The following is a 21,999-nucleotide window of genomic DNA, read 5'->3' on the forward strand; positions in this document are numbered from 1 at the left end:
ACAGAAAAGGGTAACTGGCAACGTCATTCCCTCACTCGCTTGGGGCCTTGTCTCGATGCAAACGTGGAAACTCCTGCTTCACAGGTACTACACGTTGGCTCCTGGAGCACTTCCCTACTACAGCACATATGCCTCTTCACTATTAGTTATTCTAGCACATGTAGTTTCCACTGGGAAGCCGTTTTCAAACATCACTTTAAAATATATTCAACAAAAATAAATCCCACCCATTTATACAATTTTAAAAATAATGAGGACTAATATTAAAAAACATTTGAAGGCAATATCAAGAGGGTATCAAGCGCTTTTACATCAGCATTAAGAAACAATTTTAACAAGAATACCAGAACATGAATACGAGCACATTTCTTTATTTAGGCATGACCTAAAAAAAATATACAAGATAACGTGTGCAAAATCAAACGTAAAATCTTTTCATACTCTACATAAAACAATATGTCAAATTTACAAAATATAATTAAACAGCTGGATAAATTAAATGCCCTTTTTTCAATATGCACATTCTACATTTTTTTAAGAACACCATAGGCACAATTCAACAGCCTTTCTGTACAACCTGAATATTTACATAGCTTTTTTTCCAAACCAGGTGCAACTATGCTCTTGAGATGTCAAAACAAACAGTATTTCAAAATATATTTAGCAGCATATGAAAGTAGACAGAAAGAACAGTGTTTTGCACCTGTTAAATAGGAGAATGAGATGAATGCCATAAAGGAAATAATTTAGAATACGGTACATGTGTTATTAGTGACATCATGAATACTGAATACACAGACTATATGCAAAGCACGGAGTATATTAGTAGTATTGAAACAGCACTTTTCGGCAGTTATAATCCTGAGCATAAGGGACTACACAGCTCTACAGCTTTGGTCGGAGAGAATACGCGCTTTTCCAGCTGCTCATACAACGGCAATTAAACAGGAAAGTGCTAGGCTATCTTTCACTATGCACACTCACTCACAGTTACAAACATCACAGGCTTTCTCTTTAGACTGCTGTTCTGAAAACAGTACAGTAACAGCACAAATCTTAATTGTGTACGTGTAGTTTCCAGTTAATTGAAGTAATACTCCACAGGCATGACCGTTTCTTGCAGATACCCTTGTGGATTGCACCATCCATACGCTTCCCAGCACAGATGGAAGCAAGAAACTGTTTCCATATATTTACTCCTTGAAGTATTCAGTCCAACCAGAGTGCCTCTTTCCCGGGAACATACTTGGTGCCAAACATTAGAGAACAACCCTCAGGCCTTCACTAGCAGGCCCAGCACAGGAGAACTATAAAAGATCTAAGAGTAATTTGACTCTGGAGAGAAGTGCCAATGCAAGAAAATAAATTGATTTTAATTAGCACTAATGTTTGGTCTGGATTCCCCAAGGAACTGAATGGTGGGGCGAAATCCACCTGGAATAACATCCTTCAGGAAAAACTTTTTTTGCAAGACAGAGTACCCTCAAAATCCAAGTAGTGGTACTTGACAAAGCTTTGCAACAAAACTTTCATTCTTGGGGTGTAGAACTTCAAAATCAGTATGCCCAAATAAAAGCCACAAGCAGTATACAAGCGCTGTTAGATAACATGGGGTTGTTTGGTGTGCTCTCTTTAAAATTGTGTTGGTACTAGGCCATCCTGAGACATTTGTCCTAGTGATCTACTTGGCTGAATACATGCTTCATGCTAAATCGATGGACCTTTTCTTAACCTGAGATAGATGAAGAAAAACAATGACTGTTTTTCATATCTCAAAAATTATCTTTGACATAGGTCCATGCATGGGATTCCCCACAAACCAATGGCATAGACAAAGAGGAAAAGGTTTAGCATGGGTCCACTAGGTTTGTTCACTGTCCGGACTGTGGAACATCTGATTGGCTGCTTCCTTTAAAATCCTTAACCAGTACATGGAAAGCTCAATTTCTGTTCCTACATCTGGGCTTCAACCTTGCATACAAGATCAAAAAGGCCAAGATGCTGAATACAACTGTGGGTTGGAAGGACAGAAGTTCAATGTAAACTATTCAAATAGTGCACCTAACATTCTAATTGTTAGGCTTTTGTCAAAGTACATTGAAAGAAAGGCACTGCATTGTGAGTTAACACTGGATTTCTGAACCCCTTAGGTGGTCAAATAAAAAGGGTTTACACTTCCTACCTTTTTTTAAGACCTTCACAATCAAGTAGTGCATTATCCGTGACATAAATTAATGGACTGGATCGACAATCACAACAATGTAGAGACATCTGCGATCTTGTAAGGTTAGGACAACAATTAGACTGTATAAAGCAGGTGTGGCAAAAGAGAGGAGGTGATGCATTGGCAGAAAGAGGGACAACAAGATGACACAAAAGGACATCAGTTAGACAGAAGAACATACGCGGCCTCCAGGGAGGCATCCAGGCCACACTGAATCATAAACATGTGTGTGGGGATTCCGCCAATAAGAATTCTTATAATTTTAGTAACTGAGCTAGAAATCGCACAGTAAATGTACCCCAAAAAGACAGTAAAGAAAGACCTCCCTTGCTGTACTGATAAAGACAGGTGAACTATTTGGCATGTTGGTTACCTCAAGGAAAAATGAAGACCAAAGGAGACCGATTTAGGAGATGCTGACCTACCTCTTGACCTAGTTGGATGTTAGCTGACATTTAAGTAACTGAGGCCATCTAGGCAGGAACAGAAGAGGAAGACCTAGTAATTTCCACGGTACTGATTACTATGTACTTCAGCCACAGGTTCAAGTGAACATCAGGATGCAAGTGACACTGATGGAATCACCTTGACCAATACTTCAAACAGCTTTGCATGCATTGAGGTGCTGTAAACAATCCCAGAATTGCAGAAGCCTAAAGGGTGAAAGCACAGCTACCAGACCATTAAGTGAAGAAAAAAAAACAGGCAGCCAGTGAATCCCCTTCAACTCTGTGGAGACTTTCAGTCATAGATCAAGAGACAGGGCAGAGACACTGCTTAAATTCAAATGATGTTCTATGATTGGCATTAGTGCCTGGACCGCCTCCTTGTCTGCTTGGAGGAAGACTAGGAGGTGCAGCGTTAAGCTGTTTAGGAGGGGGCAGCCTTTTTACCCATTACCAGCTCTCACGTTTAGGCTTTGAAGCATTTCTTCCATATACGCGCTCACTGAGCATTAGGGGTATGACAGTCAAATGATTTTCTATGGGGGCTGTCATGTTTGCTTCCTAAGTCCTGCAATCACATGGCATTGAGGTCTGTAAAACAGCATGTGAAGAGAGGGTGTTACACCTCGTAATATTAGAAGGATAATTAGGAAAAGTGGGAGTACTTGGGGAAGGCAGAAACATAACTGGAAATACCTGCAAAAATGCTCCATGCATTCAGTGGTAAGGACAAAAGAATACGAGAGTCAGGTCAATTGGTGCGTCACCCCATACACCAAAGGTGCATCTACTCCTGAAACAGCAGCAAGGGCACTAGGTAAGACTGGAACACTCAACACCAAAGGCTTTTCTTAGTTTGGAATCTTCAGTAAAATGACCTCCAGGCGCAATAACATTGCTTTATTTGCCTAGGCGATTTGCGCAAAATACTGTAAACTTGTTATGAACATTTTAAAAAATGCTCACCATCATCTCTGCAAACACCTGAGAATAAACAACAACTTTGTTTTTTGAATAGTAGAGTAGTATTCTAAATTAAATTCTCACATTTCATCGTTTCGCATATACAAATCCACAATGTTCAGATTTCAAGTCTGACACAAAAGGTGAGTGCAGCCTGTTTCTGGAAAATACTTTTGCGTTATATTATCCGCACACAATTCCCATAATTATACAGTCAGTCTACGTTCAACTGACAGAGGCTACAAACAGTCATTTTAAATAAATATACAGAATATATGCATGGTGTAGTTGAATAGTTTAAACAAAGATTTAGGCCAAGGCATTGGTTCGAAGAGAAGTACACAAATCAACTTCTGAACGCCGAAGCCTTTTCCAGTGTATTCCAGCCTTGCTTCCAGGAATCTCTGTTTAGCCAATGTGGCACTCTAAGATACAACATAGTAAACAGAGATTTTATCACAGTATTTTGTGGATGCAATCCTCTCACTTCGAGCTCAATTACTGGCCGCATCTTCACTTGGTTCTGCAAAATCTGTGATGTGCCCATCATGTAAACCACGAGTTTTCCAGATCCTCACAGTTTGATCACTACAAAACAAGCGAAGATTAGAATTATCCACCTGCACAATAAAACCCATGGCAATAATACAGAAACTTACATTTTCTTACAATCTTAAATAAAAAAGAAATGCAACTGAGTTACTACCAGACAGGAGTACCCCAGACACTTAACCATCCACACAACTTCGAAAGCACAATGCCAGATTTGGTTACTGACATGGTGGCTCCCTGTCGTTTTCAAACCTGATATTGGTGCAAAAACCTACACTGCCAGTTGCTTGACTAGGAGGAAGTGAGAAAAATGAAGCAGTGGCTATACAATGCTCAATAGCCAATAAAAACCATTCTGGCCTTGCAGGCTCTAGGCCACATATGAAACTCAATTAATGAGCATGTTTTTCTGTGTAGCTCGTTGATTGAACTAACTACCAATGCAAGTGGTTTGATGCAAAATTGCAGAGATAGGAAACTCAGCACTGTAAACGAGAGTTAATTTTTTTGTATGCCTACCACACAGCTTGGCTCCATATACTTTCATACACAAGGCATGACATATGCAATAATATGGTGTTGAATGATATGTAGGATATACAGAGCGCATAGTATGATTTCTCATTAAATGTAGACTGCGGCACATACTAATCCATGCCAGTGGAGGTTTCTGTATGCATTTCTCATATTTTATGGCACACAACACGGAGTGACCAGAGGAAATGATGAAGTTGCTTCTAGCTCTGTGATCAATGTGATGGACAGAGGTACAGTAACAATGAGCAGTGCTAGATAAATGAGTACTTCCCTCCACGATAGAGGTGTATCTGGGGTCCAGGCCTATTTGTGGGGCGTCGACGTTTCGACCCGACTTATGGCCGTGTGGGTAATTTAATCCTTGGCCTTGCGGGTCTTCTTCAGGACTGAGGTGGGTGAGGGATGGCAACCTGGGTGGGTACGTAATCTCACCCACCACGCTATGCGGGACGTAAGGGCCTGTATTCTGTCTTCAAACACAGAGGCGGCACACGGACGGTTGCTGTTTTCAGCGCGACTCCAGCCCGTAAATGAATATAAACAGGGCGGGCCCTCTTGGAATTAAATCTAGTGAGCCAGATTATGCTCGTGTTCAGGCGCTTTAACAGGCTGAACACCACTGAAGACTGTGATATACCACCAAATACATGCCTTACATCCCGCATACCGTGGCGAGTGAGATTACATACCCACCCAGGTTGCCATCCCTCACGCTTTTTTTGAACTTCATTTATTTACAGCTGTATGCTTCGGCCATGTTCAAATAATGTCAGCACCTCTCTTCCCTCAATATAGTGCCCCCACAATGCCCATTGCCACTCCTGCACACCAACATGTGAGGGCTCCTGGGCGTGCATCCTTTAACTGTTTCTGACGGTTTCTCCATGTGAACTGTGTTTTCTAAAGCTGATTTTTCTGTTGTGAATGATAGTACGTGTATTTAATTGAATACAAAACACCACATAATGCTGCCTGCAAAAGCCTCTTCCAGCTACAGTAATGAGCTGCTGTGCCGGGATCCAACTTGCCCCCCTTCCCTCCTCCCCCACCACGCAACGGGCCTTGGACTTTCTTTGATCATTCACACTCGGTCGAAAGGCAATGAAGGAGGAAGTCTTGCTACCAGCCTGCATTCGTCAGAACACAACACTAGTTTTATTTCTGTTTCCTTGGTTTTTTTTCCCTTCAGTCTGCGACGAGTCCTTCCGCCATCATCCTGCCACTAGCGCGCTCCCCAGCTCCCCCGCCCCCACCCAAGGCTGGACTGACAATTGAGGCAGCCTCGCAATTTCCAATGAACTGTAAACTAGGGCTGTGTTTTTAGGGGTAAATATGTGTGTCTCGAGTGTAAGCTGCAGCGAACAGACCTACACACTGCTGCATGTAACTTGCCTCGCGCTCCGCGGCTGGCCTTATCGACTTTCCTCTCCAGTGCCATCGAGTAGGATAGCTTACAATTTTTGATCGGCAAAGTTACGTCTGTTGTAGCTTACTTCTGATTGAGCCTTCTGTGGTGTAAGCAGTCCCAGCTGAGTTTTCACCAATCTCGGGCCAAGTGTCGGTGCTGCAAACGGCCCAGCTTAGTTGGGAGACACAAGGGAAACCTATTTTGAGTGTTCCCTCTGAAATGGAATTTTGTGTATACGTTTAGTGCTTCCCGGCCTGTTTCAATTATTTCAGTATTGCTTTCGCGGCCGCGCTTGTGTTTCAGCTCTTGTTATTTCATGCTTACACGGAACTGCAAATGCAACGAATACATTCTAAGAAGGCACGCGGGTCCCGGTTGCGCTCGGCCTGGTCCTGCTATCCCCTTTGTTACGATGATGGGCACTTTTCCCATTTGTAGCTAGCCCTGATATGGACACGGATCTCCACCAGCAGATTTAAATGTCTTACATGACAACTTCATCCCTCGTCTGATGTGTTCCTTCCTCCCAGCTGCATAAACGCCACAGCACCACTCAACACCACAGCACCACTCAACGCAACAGCACCACTCAACGCAACAGCATCACTCAACGCAACAGCATCACTCAACGCAACAGCACCACTCAACGCCACAGCACCACTCAATGCCACAGCACCACTCAATGCCACAGCACCACTCAACGCCACAGCACCACTCAACGCCACAGCACCACTCAACGCCACAGCACCACTCAACGCCACAGCACCACTCAACGCCACAGCATTACTCAACGCCAAAGCATTACTCAACGCCACAGCATTACGCAACGCCACAGCATCACTCAGCCCCACAGAATCACTCAGCACCCCTGAATGCCACAGCACCCCTGAATGCCACAGCACCCCTCGACGCCACAGCATCCCTCGATGCCACAGCATCACTCAACGCCACAGCATCACACAACGCCACAGCATCACACAACGCCACAGCATCACACAACGCCACAGCATCACACAACGCCACAGCATCACTCAACGCAACAGCATCACTCAACGCAACAGCATCACTCTGCACCACTCAATGCCACAACACCACAGCACCACTCAGCATCCCTCAACGCCACAGCATCACACAATGCCAAAGCATCACTCAACGCCACAGCATCACTACACACCACAGCATCACTCAGCACCACTGAAGGCCACAGCATCACTCAGCACCACTGAAGGCCACAGCATCACTCAGCACCACTGAAGGCCACAGCATCACTCAACACCACTGAACGCCACAGCATCACTCAACACCACTGAACGCCACAGCATCACTCTGTGCAACCATTCAACAACAACTGTTTCTAATATGTTCTCTCAATGTTTCAAGCTTTATTACAAATGTCCCAAAAAGATGTTAATATTTCACTGCTGTTCTTGGATTTTCATCACAATAAAATACACTGAACATAATCTTCCCAAAAGTTATTTACAAAAGTATAAGCTATTGCCATTATAAATTACTGTAACTTTTATTTAAGTATTAATTATTAAAAGAAATAAAAGCCATTGTTATTTGTAATATTAATACATCGGAGTCATGTAAATACAACACATATTGCATTACAAATGCTATAGGCGTCACGTTTGCGAAAGTTAAAACTATTGGCATTGTAAATGACAAAGCTATTAATTTCGCTATTTTTAAAACCAACACAAATAAAAAATGTGTCATTTCCAATACCAATAGCTCAAACTTTCCTAATGTGAGACCTATTGCATTGCAAATGCTTGTTTGAAATGGCAATATCCTTAGACGCAGCAAACACATTGGATAGCATTGAAGGCCTTTTCCCTTCTCAGTTCTCAAGACCACAGGCTTCAAGGGATGCTTTACACCAGTGCTTCCTGAACGTTTTGGAACCATGATGTAATTTTTAGAACAACCCACCTGGCTTTATAAGACATGGGGTGGGCGATTTTTTAATGTAACTAAAGCATTATGTGGTAGCACACTGTCATTTACAGACAGTACATTATCCATTGAAATGGTCACTAAATTTGGGTTGACATACAGCTTTAGTGATAAAACTATATTGCTCACAAATAATAATGTGTGGCAATCAGTTTTCGTCACGTGTGCATCACCAAGTAAAATGTCTTCATTCTATGAAATCTTTGTTTCTATCACACCCTAGAATTACAAAAAAGTGTGCTTCATGTTTTCTTTCCTAACTGATGAATGTGTACAGTTAATTTTTTACAGGTATTTATATTTTGTTGTTTGCTACAAATAAGTGTCATCCTACAGCCTTTCCTTTCATATTCCTGGTACCCCAGCAAGATTGTCACATAATTCACTTCTTTTGGTCTGCAAAGCGAGAGCAATTTGTAAACACCAATCCTCTGGTTAAAAACAGCAATTTGTCAGAAGACACAGCCTGCTATTTGACTACTGTCTTTCAAGAACAGTAAATCTGACAAGATAAATACAGAATGTAAAGGCCTCTTTATTTTTTGCTTGGACATTGACAAGCCACCAAAACTCTTCGGAGAACCACCAAGGGGTCGTAAACCACTGTTTATACAAAAGGCCGGGCTTCTTCACCACTCCTTCGACAACAGTAACCTGCAGTGGCTTCAGATCGTATCAATTTGCCATCTTCAGCCGTACACGTCAGAAGTATCCACGATCTCCCTTTTTTTAAGGTTTCACTTGCACTGTGCTTGTGAAATCTTTTGTATTCAATATAAATCTTAAAAATGGCTTACAACCCGCACCCTCGCTTTTCATTGGTTCTTGTGCTTGCCACTCAGTTTTCCTCAGTTTCTACTGGTTGCAGCAAACAGTTTCCTGTTGTTCCTTGTGCTGTTCCTCGTGTGCTTCTCTTATCAGTGTCCCGTCGCCAAAGTACTGTTTCCATCCGGTTTCAGGGCACTTTTTATGTTTTGAAAGTTTTGCCTGCACAGCGTTGGTGCTGTGCTCGTTTACATCATCTCCCTTGCACAACGCTTGCAATGTGCTCATTTACATATTCATTCTCCCCTGGCTGCATGCATTTCAAGCATGCTTGTCAACTCAGTTTTGTTTTTGTCCAACAGGATTCCCTTTACAGCGCATGTGCTGTGCTTGTTCACGTAATCCTTCTCCCCCTGGCTGCACGCCGACATGACTGGATGTGGCACAGGGATACGTGGCTTGGATGAAACACTGGTTATCTGTCCTAACATATCTCTGATCTGAAAAACTATGCTTAGAGGCAGCACAAATTTATAGCTGTGCTTCTTAATTCTGCCTACTAAGGCATTGTTCCATCCTCCAAGAGTAAATATGTGTAACTTTGAGTTGGGAAATTATAATATCTAATATTCAGTTGGCAAATGACTACTGTTTGTGGTCTGTTTCATGTAAATACCATTTTCTTTTTATAAAATGTGTACAGTGCGAAAGCAGGCTACTTTCAGTGAAATGTATATTCTCTGCTTGAAAGAGGGCTTGCTGGTGGACCATGTGTAAAAGTAGGAACAATCAGATTGCAACACCCCAGCTTTAATGTTCTGATGGGCTGTGAAAGATTGCATATATTGTGCTTCTTGTGTTCGTGGTTTCTGACCCCACAAAAATATGTAGTTCAGTCACTGATGGCTAATTCGAGAAATATGGGTTTCTGAGTTGCAATTCAAGGCGAACGGTTCACTTTCTATATTAAAGGCTGGTATTGCAGCTCAGTGGTGTTAGTATGTTCCCTGCAGTGCCCTGTACACGTACTGAAGGTCTAACTCCCAAAATAACCTTACCTCCTGAGGTTGGTTTATTAAGTATAGCGAGTCGGGACATAGTAGCACTGTTTATTTAGAGCAAGTGACTCTGGTCAGAGTTTAGCATTATTTTAAATTCTGGGCCTTTTGGGTATCGGATCAATCAGGGAGCGGTAGGGTGTAAGAAGCCAAATTATGTAATGTTTTAAATGGTATTGCTTAAAAATTGATAACCCCTTTTCCCTAAGAGTCATTTTCGATTCACGGATATGCTGCGTGCACTGTAGACCCAATCAGAATCTGAAGTGGGTTTACTGTGAGTACACGGTACATGCAGATGGCATGGATATCTGCAATTAGGCAGCAGGTTGCTTCAGATACTTAATTGAAATCAAATGCGTATTTGTAGCACTGTGATTTATGCTATCGTTTTCATACAACAACAAAAAATCACTAGTAAAATTTTAAAATATTTCAATCCATGTTGCCATTTATTTCCAATTTATAGATATATTATCAGTGCCCTGTAGCCGAAGTACTGTTTCCATTCGCTGTTTGGGCACTTTTTTTGTGTGTTGTCTGTACAGTGCTTCCTTACATAATTTACCCTGCACAGCGCTTGTGCAGTGCTTGTTTACATAGTCAAACTCCCCCTGGCTGCATGCATTTCAAGCGTGCTTGTCGCCTCTGCTTTATTTTTGACCAACGTCCTCCACTGCACAGTGCTTGTGCTCTGCTTGTTTATGTAATCATTCTCCTCCTGGCTACACGCCAACAGGAATGGATGTTTTTAGGAAAAACAAGGGAACCCAAAGGTAATACACTAGGGACCTTGGGCGCTACTTTGTTACTAAAGACAGTGGTCCCTAGAACATTCAAAAAATGAACGGTTAGAATCAACATAAGCTAGATAGTCAGTATGTTCTTTGTCCAGCCGGACAGCGATTTGCAAATATATATAGTATAACACAAAATTAAAGGTAATGTCAAGGGGGCACAGCCTGTGACCCACATACAAGACAAAACAGCAATTTTTACAGGCAAAAGGCGAACAAGGCTGTCTGTTTCCTAGTATTCAGTGAACAAACTTGATTCAATCAAAGTACCATTGTGCAATATAATCAACTTATTTAGTGGACATATGGTACAAAAGTTGTCGACGTTTCGATGCAAACTCTAAATAAACGGCATCATCTTCAGAACAGAATTATAAAACATGTCTGTCTTGAGATCATATAGTTTCCTTTCATACATGCATAACAATAAACATAAACAAGTTTAACAAAGGGGATTAAACGGGAGAGATGGAAAAAAGAACAGAAATTTGACAGTTAGCTAGGCACGGACCATTCTAGTCAGATTTCATTGACTTGTCAGTGACTTTGTTACCAGTACGGTGAGAATACAATCATGTAGGCACGCAACTGGTGGTGGAAGTGGCATGCGGAACTAATTTGACATGCCGATGTGACAACATGGGCGGCGTGCGGCGCAGTCCAATTATCCGAGTTTACGGCGTAGTGAGGAGATAGAGAAAAACCGTTAACAGCACAATGACCAATATAATGCTCGGCGGCTAGGAGGATTTAAGCCAGGCGTTGAGCAGGCAGTTAAAGGGGATTGTATTACGGCGAAGTGAGGTTGTGTATTTAAGGCCGAGGCGAATGGGTTTAACTCAGGCATGGTGCACACTATATAGTGAGGGTGTGCAGATTTAAAAAGAAGCTCAGTTGAAGGGTGTATTTAAAAGGGTAGAGGCGAAGACATGGTGCACACTATACATTGAGGGTGTGCAGATTAAAAAAATCGGCTCAGTGAGGACTTCACAATACAAACTTTTACGGCACGGTGAGGCGGAATTTAAAAAAACCTTTAGCAAGTGATTTCAGTGTAAGGAAATAAACGGCACGGTGAATTACCGGAGGACTAAAAACTGGAGGCAGATCAAGGGTACCTGAAGATATCCGGTGGGAACACTGAGGGGGGCGTGGACATGATCTAGAATGAGATTCGAGAGTTCAGGGGAGAGAACAATTGAGGCCCTGGGGGTGAAGTTTGCTGGCGTGGAATGCGCTTACCTACAGATGCTGTAGACTCAGGGGACACGCAGTATGGATAATAAAGCCGTCGCGGATGGCGAATTACGGCAACCTTCTAAAATAAAGGGGAGAAGGCACTAAATGGACTGTTCGACATGAGCGGGGTTCATAGTTAAACCAGAGGGTACAACGGCCCACTTACCGAGTAAATACTCGGTTTTCACGCAGGTCGGCGTGGGTTTCAGCGGAGATCGCTGGAGACACACCGGGAGTAGCCTGTTTATAACTGTGACTAGGGGAGGTCACATGGGGAGGTTACATGGGGGGTCACATGACATGAGGTAATCCTACAGGCGTGGCCATCTTGGAAAGGTGACTGTATGCTAGGTCGGCGCGGTACAGCCCACAGAGAGGGTGTAAAGCAACGTGGAATAGTGAATAATGCTGGAAATCACACATGAGAAATATAAAAAGAATTATAAAAACGATTCTGTGGTAAATCTATTAACAATTCAGACTATACAGCATGTTGGTCTGGTTAATGTATAAGTACATCTCCACAGTTGCGAGACAAATTAGGAAGGTGTCGGCCATCTTGGAGTAGGAAAAAAGGTCAATGGGGTTATCTTATTTACTACATTACAGTACTTGAAGGTTATCATTATCGCACCAAAAAACCATAGTTGATCAGTTCAACAAAGCGTGGTTATGAACAACTTATAGCAGTGAGGTCCAATCTTCAAGGCGATTAAGGCCATTGTGGATACTGTTGGTGCATAGTATCCAGTTTAATTCCTCTTTATTGAGTAGTTTTGAGATGTCAGCTCCTCTTGGTGGTGGTTTAACCCCTCCGCTGAAAGTTCCACGCTGGTGCGGAACGTTCTATTGCGCGGGCGGGGCCGGAAAATTCAGCGGACGTGCGCAGCACTACCGAGGTAGTGCACGCGACGTCCGCTGAACGTGGCCAGCACTGAAGGGGTTAATAGCAGTAATTATAGTCCATATGACATCTTTTTCAGTGTGTCCCATGGCCTGGAAATGTTCAACCAAGGGCGCATTGGGCGTACTGCATCGAATTCTGCTCCGATGTTGACCGATGCGTAGCTTGATTTTCTGTGTAGTCTGTCCCACATAGATTTTCATACAGGGACAAAAAAGTGCATACACAACATTTGTGGAGTTACAATTGGTAAAGTATCTTCTTTCATACTTAAGTTCCCTTATACGTAAATGTTTTCCCTTCGATAGTAGACGCACATGCTACACATTTGCCACATTTCACGTGGCCAGTGAGGGCGGGTAGGCCCCATGCATCATTTATAGTGACCTTGGCTGGAGGTTGAGGCAGTGCTGTCCTTACAAGGTGATCTTTAATATTTTTGGCTCTTTTAAAGGCAAACATAGGGCGTTCTATATCTAGGGAACCAGCATTGATTACTGGCCAGTGTTTTAATACACTTTTCCGTATGGCATTAGAGGCTGGGGAGAAGGTTGTAACACAGATAAGTCTATCCTGGTGTTTCTTGGCTCTAGGTTCAAGGAGGACATCTCGGGGACAATACCATGCTCTCTTCAACGAGCGGCGTACTAGCTTCTAGCTTCCATGGGTAGCCACGGTTACGAAGTTTGTTGCTGAGTGTCTATGCCTCAGTAAAGTAATCTTCTTTGAAATAACAATTCCGTCGGATGCGAAGGAATTGAGTGTAAGGAAGTGAGTCTCACAAGTCACGGGGATGGTGGTTACGTTGCTCAGATTACCCACTGGTTATCTGTCCTAACATATCCCCGCTGTGAACAACTATGCATCAAGGCAGCACTGACCTATAGTCCTGTCCGTCTATTTGCATTTTACCCATTTTCTACCTGCTAAACAAATCAAGGCATTGTGCGGCTTTCTGGCTTTTCTATTGAGGGACTAGCAAGATCCATGGCATTCCTTCTCTATACCTACCAGCGGATCGTGGTAAGCCCCTACACTCAAACCCGTCCCCTCGCATAAGTTCCAAGTTTCAGAATCCCGATTCAAGGAAATATAGGAACATGTGTACTATTAGGTGCACAGTGGAATACTGCAGCCCCAGACCCTATAGTTTGTAGGTTCTTAAAATTGGAAAATCAGCTGGAAGAACCTGTTCTCTGCAGACTTGGCAGCTTCAAACTGATGAAGTTGAGGTCACTTCGGTTGTATTGACCCCACTTCTCTACACGCAGAGTTTCGTGTGGCAACCTATCTTCCGCTGCGTGTTTGAGACACATGCAAGCATGCCGTCCAAACGATGGTGCATACGTAGGTTTGAATACTCATCACAATGTTTCCCTCTAATTTACCAGTGTATAGTCCACGAAGTTCCGACCAAACGTACTATAGGGCCATTGTGTTAAGTGTATATTAACTAAGCATAGATGTTACGCCCCTCCCCCCCAACCTTCATGGTTACATCATGGAGAGCAGGCCGGTGATCCTTCTCCACCGTCCATACAAATTCGCCCACATAAACATACATTTCCAAGCAGAAAGTGTGTTATGAGTCTTTGTCTTTTTCTTTATAGATATCACTGACTTTGCTTATGACAGATGCGTGGCTTTCCAAACAACTAATCTCATAGCCTGGCAGACCCCCAGTCTCTGCTAGCTACAGGTTATGTGACAGAGACTCTAACTTCAGACAGTCCCGTGTCCTAAAGGTCAAACTTAGCAACTAGAAATGCTTGGGGGTGGTGCCATTTAAGGGTACAATGGCTGTCTCTTGCTCAGCTCTAGATTATCTTGTACCCGTGAGCCCTTAAATGAGCCAAGCTCTCATGTGGCTTCTGCCTGCCACCCACATTCTAACCTCTGGTGCCCAGAAGTAATGCATTAACCATTGATGCAAAAAGGAGAGAAACTTTTACAGTCTCAAACTTGAAAACTGGTAGTAATCTCTGCTTCACCGCTTGGCCTAATTATGTGATACAAGACTACGTTGTTTAATGAAGGAAAACACCTTGTGTTTATTAAGCAGACTTTGAGGTTGCTCCATATATAATAAAAATCTGGGCCACATATACTCCAATTGGAGGCCACTGAACACAATAGCAATACCGTAGATTCGCAGTATATGTTCTACATTGTGATGCACAAGTTACTACTTGTGTAACGATATATCTGAGACATTAATTAGTGATAGATTCCTTACCTTAGAATATCCCCAGGCGTCAAGACTGGATCCGGAAATTTTTGCGTAGCAGTACCCTTGCGCGTCGGTAGGCGTCGTCTGCGGCTCTGCGTCCGTCGTCGGCGCCGTGATGACGTCGTCGGAGTACTTAGACGCCGCCTCCGCGTGCTGACGTCAGTTCTTAGACACAGCTTTTCCGCGCCAGAAACGCAGAGCCATGCTAAAAACCAACACTGGTGCCTTGAAACTAGGGCCCTGAAAGGGGATGTCCTTAACCTTAGATATCGGTTCGCAGAACGGGGAGGATGGGTGGGTCGGTAAGGAATCTATCACTAACTAATGTCTCTTACAGATATATCGTTACACAAATAGTAACTTGTGCATCTGAAAGAGACACGTTAGTGATAGATTCCTTACCTTAGAATAGATACCCCAGCAATACCAACTCCGGTGGTGGGTCTGCGAACCAAAAATCACACCAGAAAGTCCTGGAGGACGGAACGGCCAAAGAAGCCATCCCTCCGGACTTGACTGTCCAGGCAGTAGTGTCTTGCAAACGTGTGCAGCGAGGCCCACGTAGCCGCCTGGCAAATGTCCTGCAAGGGCACTCCCCGGCCCAGGGCAGTTGTAGTCGCCGTGGCTCGGGTGGAGTGAGCCCGCAATCCAACAGGGGGCTCCTTTTTAGCCAAGGAGTAACATGCCTGGATACACAAGATGATCCACCGAGAGATGGTCCGCTTGTGTACCGCCTTTCCCTTCTTAGCGCCCACGTAGCCAACAAAGAGTTGGTCATCTACCCGGAACTGGCGTGTGCGATCCAAATAGAATGAAAGCGCACGTTTTGGGTCCAGACGGTGGAGCCGCTCTTCCTCTTTAGAGGGATGCGGTGGCGGGAAGAAGGTGGGCAAGGTGATAGACTGCCCGATGTGGAAGGCCGTGACAACCTTGGGCAGAAAAGATGGCTTAGTACGCAATACAACCTTGTCCGGATGGACAGAAAGGAAGGGAGGAGTACAAGAAAGAGCCTGGAGCTCACTCACTCTCCTGGCAGAGGTGATGGCAACCTGGAAAGCGGTCTTCAGAGTAAGAAGACGGAGAGGACAGTTGTGAAGTGGCTCAAAGAGAGCGCACATCAGAAATGTAAGAACAAGGTTCAAGTCCCACTGAGGCATCACAAACAGAACAGGAGGAAACGTGTGTGTGATGCCCTTCAGAAAGCGATTTACAATAGGGGACTTGAACAAGGAAGGTTGATCAGGCAGCCTTAGAAAGGCTGAAAGGGCAGAAAGGTAGCCCTTGATAGTGCCCAGAGCAGAGCCCTGCTGGGCAAGAGAAAGGAGGAAGAGAAGAACCTCAGAGAGAGGGGCAGCAAGAGGATCCACAGCCTTTGCTGTGTACCATGCCACAAATCTGTTCCACCTGCAGGCGTATACCGACTTTGTGGAGAGACGCCTGGCTGCCAGAATGACATTACAGACTTCAGGAGGCAAGTCACATGGCCTCAACTGTCGCCGCTCAATCTCCAAGCATGGAGGTGGAGACTGGACAGGTTCGGGTGGAGGACCGTCCCCTGCTGCTGCGACAGAAGGTCCTCCCGAAGAGGCAGAAGAACCGGGGGATCGACTGACATACTGAGTAGCTCTGGAAACCAGTACCGTCGTGCCCAGTCTGGAGCCACAAGGATGACTTGGGCCCGGTTGCGCTAGATCTTCTTCAGTACTCTGGGCAGAAGTGGTATAGCCGGAAAGGCGTACAACAGACCGCAACTCCACTCGCGACGAAAAGCATCTCAGAGCGAGTGCCGCCTTGGAAATTCCAACGCGCAGAACTGATGACATTGCGCGTTCTCTTTGGTGGCGAATAGATCTAACCAAGGCTCTCCCCATCGCAGAAAGAGGCCTTGCGCCACGTCCGAGTTCAGTCGCCATTCGTGATCCATCATGCACCGACGGCTGTGCTCGTCCGCCCTGGCGTTCAGAGAACCTGCTAGGTGTTGAGCCACCAGGGTCACGCCCTGGCGTTCCAGCCACTGCCAGAGGCGCAGAGCCTCCTGGCAAAGGGTCCACGACCCCACCCCGCCCTGTTTGTTGCAGTACCACATGGCGGTGGTGTTGTCCGTGAACACCAGCACTACACTCCCCCGGACAGAGGGGAGGAATGCCTTCAGTGCAAGACGAATCGCCCGCAACTCCAAAAGGTTGATGTAGAGCCGGGCCTCCGCCGGAGACCAGAGGCCTCTGATCTCCGCCTCTCCCATGTGGCCCCCCCAGCCCTGGAGGGACGCGTCCGTCACAACTACGTGCTCCGGTTGGGGTAGGGAGAGGGATCTGCCGCTGACCCAATCGCGGTCCGTGAGCCACCACTGCAGCTGTCTCGCAGTGCCCTCCGAGATCAGGACGTGGTCGGACAGGTTGCCCTGATGCTGGGCCCACTGAAACTTCAGGTCCCACTGCAGAGCCCGCATCCGCCACCTGGCGTGATGCACCAGTAGGATGCAGGAGGCCATCAGCCCCAGAAGCCACAGCGTCAACCTGACCGAGACCCGGGATAAAGGCTGAAACAGTGGAATTAGAGCCTGAATATCCCAGACCCGCTGTTCGGGAGGATAAACCCGAAACCGCGCCGAGTCGAGAACCGCTCCGATGAAAAGGAGCTTCTGAGAGGGACACAGGTGTGACTTCGGCACATTGATGGAGAACCCCAGCTGGTGCAAGAGGTCGGACGTAGTCTGGAGGTGGCTGATTACTGTCTGGGGCGAGCCCGCCTTCAACAACCAGTCGTCGAGGTAGGGGAAGACTGAAACCCCTAACCTGCGCAGATGAGCTGCGACCACCGCCATCACTTTCGTGAACACCCGTGGTGCGCTGGTAAGGCCAAAGGGGATCACGGTAAACTGAAAGTGCTCGTGGCCTACCGTAGGTAACGCCGGTGGGCCGGCAGGACGGGGATGTGAAAATAAGCGCCCTGCAGGTCCAACGCTACCATCCAGTCTTCAGGGTCTAGGGCAGCCAAAACCTGAGCCAGAGTCAGCATTTTGAACTTCTCCTTCCGGAGGAAGCCGTTGACGTTCCGTAGGTCCAAGATAGGGCGTAGGCCCCCTTTGCCCTTCTTGGGTACCAGAAAGTAGTGGGAGTAGCAACCACACCCTACTTCTGGCCCAGGAACGCGCTTGATGGCCCCCTTGGCCAAGAGGGCCGTAACTTCCTCCTGCAGAAGTCGCAAATGATCCCCCGATACGCGGTGGAATTGCAGTGGCATGGCTGGAGGGGTCGTCTCGAAGGGGAGGGAGTAGCCCCTTCGGACGATCTGCAGCACCCACCTGTCCGAAGTGACAGTGCGCCAGTGAGAGTGGTGATGGCGAACCCTGCCCCCCACTGGCGTCACATGGGCTGAATAGCAAGGACTAGGAGGGTTTTGAGGTGGATGCTGCGGCGGAAGGTGTGGACTGACCTCGCCGTTGTCCCCGACAGCCACCACGGCGGTTTCCACGGCCGCCACCGCGTTGGGTATTACCCTGCGGAGCGTGGCTGGCAGCACGTGGCCACGAAAGGTGTGAAAGGCAGCAGATTGCTGGCGCGGGCCGAGAGGCCCAAGGACTTGGCCGTAGCCCTGGAGTCCTTAAAGCGCTCAAGCGCATGGCCTGCCTTGTCGCCAAAAAGGCGACGGCCATCAAACGGCATGTCCATCAGTGTGTTTTGGACATCGGCCGAAAAGTTGGCGGACCTCAACCAGACATGGCGTCTGACCGCCACCGTCGTTGCCATCGCTCTACCTAGTGAGTCGGTGGTATCCAGCCCACACCGGATAGAAAATCTGGCTGCATCCTGGCCCTCCACAAGGGCTTGGCCGAGTTTGGCCCGTACCTTCAACGGACACTCTGGCAGCACTTCCGCAACCGTATCCCACAGAGAGTGGGTGTAGCGGCCCAAGAGGCATGCGGTGTTGGAAGACTGCAGTCCCAGACTAAGGGAGGAGAAGATCTTTTTACCGTACTGCTCGTACCTCTTGGATTCCCTGTCCGGCGGAGCCGACGGGAATGCAGTTTGGGAATTGGATGCCTGGATGACCAGGCTCTCGGGGGTGGGGTGGGTGGACAGGAAACATGGGTCGCCCGGGGCTGGGCGGTGGCGTCTGGCCACGTTCCTACCTACGGGCGAACCCGTAGGGGACCTGGACCCAGTGCCCAAAAGAACGTCGGATAAGGCCTCATTAAAGGGCAGCAGTGGCTCGGCCGAGCTTGACTGCGGTTTAAGGACCTCAGTGAGGAGGTTAGTCCTCACGGCCGCGACGGGGAGCTCAAGGCCCAAAGCCTTGGCTGCCCTCATCAGCACCACACTGTAGGTTGCTCCCGCCTCCAACGCCACGGTAGGAGGCGAGACAAAACCAGTGACCGGTGAGGTGTCCAGACCACTGGCATCCCCAAGTTCACCTGCCAGTCCTCATGAGACTGACACTCTCTGGTCAGAGGGTCCTCGGACCCCTCCCAATGCTCCTCATCACCGATCTCCTGATAATCAGGGTTGTCAATGGATGGGTCCGGCTCATAGAAGTTAAACTCCCCAAGGGCGTTGAATGCGGCGTCCAGCGGCGCTGCTCCGGCGCCGGAGCCCGGTCGAGGGAGGCATCGGGGACGGCGCCGCCCGAGGATGGCGCCAGAGGTGACACGTGACGGACCGACGCCGGGGGGGTCGTAAAGGTCCACCGGCGATGACCCAGATTCCGAAGCGGATCCAGTGGGTTCCTGCAACGCCAAGCCCGAAGGTGGCGTCGGGACCACGGGGCCCTGCGGCGCCGGGCCCGAAGCACCCGACCCGCTAGGGGCCCCAGATGGGTCCGCTGGGCCCGAAGGCGCTGCGGAGCCCGTCGGAGGAGAAAGGGACCTCAAGGCCATGAGGAAACGCTCGATCTCCTCCCGCGTCACGTCTCGCCCAGGGACCGGAAGGTGTGGAGCTGGACGCGGCGCCAGCGACTCCAACGGAGCCGCGTGGGCGGTGTCACCCAAACCCCCGGCCGCATCGCGCGAGCGTCGGGGGGAGTCAGAAGAGTGATGACGCCTTTTCGACTTCTTGTGTTTCTTACCTGACGACGACTTCGACCCGGAGGAGTGGTGCCGACTCTCGGAGCTGTGGTGGCTCCGACCCCGCGACCTGTTCCTCGATCTCCCTTGGGACCGGGGCCGACTGCCGGAGTTCGAGTTGCCTGCGGGACCGCTCCCGCTGGCTTTCGAAGATAGGGCCCGGCAGTCGGGGCAGGCCTTGTCGTCGTGGTCGACGCCTAGACAGAGTAGACACCGGCGGTGAGGATCCGTGACCGACATTGTGCGGTCGCAATCCTCGCAGTGCTTAAATCCAGGCATCCCTATGGCACCGATCGGAGTCGTTCGACTTCGAAAAGATGATCAAAATGATCCAAAAAGTTAGTCAAAAAGTGACTAAAGTACTGATTTTTCCAGATCTGCGCTTGCTGGCGCGGAAAAAAGAAGAACTGACGTCAGCACGAGGAGGCGGCGTCTAAGTACTCCGACGACGTCATCACGGCACCCACGACGCCGGACGCGGAGCCGCAGACGACGCCTACCAACGCGCAAGGGTACTGCTACGCAAAAATTTCCGGATCCAGTCTGACGCCTGGGGATATTCTAAGGTAAGGAATCTATCACTAACGTGTCTCTTTCAGATTGGCGGTTTTGCGATCCAGAAGTGCTAAAGTTTTTGAAAATGACAACTGTTAGATCAGCCACAGAAGAAACATTGTGCACATCGAATTGAATTAAGTGACCGTCCATGTAACAGGCAGATGGTGATCGTACCTACTGCACCTGTGGTATGTTGTTTATGTTCTCTGCTAAGGCAAGAACTCTCTTTTTGTCAGTGTTTTGATAATTCCAGTTATGCATCTGAATATGCCAGCACTTTTTCCCAATAAGCTAGAACTCTGATAACAGTAGGACGCTGAATATACTCTTTTTCTAGTTGTGAAACAGCTCTGTGTCTTACCTTACAGAACTTGGTGCTTCAACACAGAAGATGTGTTTACTGTTGAGTGCAGTGCTTTTTTAGGTCTCGCGCAGCATTGCAGTGCAACGCGCTGCTCGCTCTGCGAGACCTCTAGTGATCAAGGGGATTTCTGAAGGGAACTTGAAGCCCCCCCATCATTTTCATTGGGTCACGTCAGCGTTTATGCTAAACGCTGGCTTCCCATTGAAAATTATGCTTTTTGGCACTTCCATTTCTACCTTTTGTCCGGCCCATCCGGACTGGCTCCTCTGCTTCACGGCTGTCGTGAAGCAATTTCTTATCTAGACATCAGCCGTGTATTTATTTTTGCATCGCGCTTTCACTTAAAGTGAAAGCAGGATGCAAATATAAACAAGCAGCTGCCTTCCCGCAATGGCCAGCGCTTGTTCTATTTTGGTCATGGCCCGGTCTAATTACGTTTCACCATTTCAGGTTTGTTTACTGAACAGAGTTTGGCAGTTCAGTCGATATTCAGACATTAACTGTGAGAGATTGTTGGCAACCACTGAAGGTTGTTGAATAATCGTACTCTATGTGGTTTCAAGGCTGGGTGGCATGTTTGCGAGTAGCGCAGCTAAACCCTGAGCAATTCCTTCAGGAGAAGGTGTTCAGTATGACAGCCTATTTATACCACACAGAGAAAATAGGAGGAAAATACAAAGCTCTGTAGTGTGAGTACACACAGTAGCCAGAAATAGTGTGCATGGCGATGAGACGTGATATGCAAAGTTAGCAGTGCAAGCAATATCTCTAGGCACTGATGGAAAAGAAACCTGCAAGCATGCCAGTTGCAATGCCAAGAACATCTGCTACAGATTTAAAGACGCAAGTCTAAAGACGCACTATGTTGGAAAAACCATCTAATACACTTGTTATACTAAATATGATCATACACAATACGCATTTTTT

The 21,999-nt window shown here is 46.9% G+C and overlaps 1 protein-coding gene across 9 annotated transcripts in view; it reads right to left on the bottom strand.

Annotated features, from left to right (window-relative positions):
• Positions 1–355: 355 nt before the first annotated feature.
• Positions 356–21,999, bottom strand: part of KIF21A (kinesin family member 21A) — an 820,176-nt gene continuing 798,532 nt past the window's right edge. For all 9 annotated transcript variants that reach the window (XM_078679965.1, XM_078679910.1, XM_078679946.1 and 6 more), the window contains one exon: positions 356–4,221. In XM_078679965.1, coding sequence (XP_078536091.1) covers positions 4,128–4,221 — 94 coding nt within the window. In that variant the 3' untranslated portion in view covers positions 356–4,127. The remainder of the gene's footprint in view (positions 4,222–21,999) is intronic.

Source organism: Lissotriton helveticus, chromosome 1_1 (assembly GCF_964261635.1).
Source record: "Lissotriton helveticus chromosome 1_1, aLisHel1.1, whole genome shotgun sequence".
NCBI classification, from domain to species: Eukaryota; Metazoa; Chordata; class Amphibia; order Caudata; family Salamandridae; genus Lissotriton; species Lissotriton helveticus.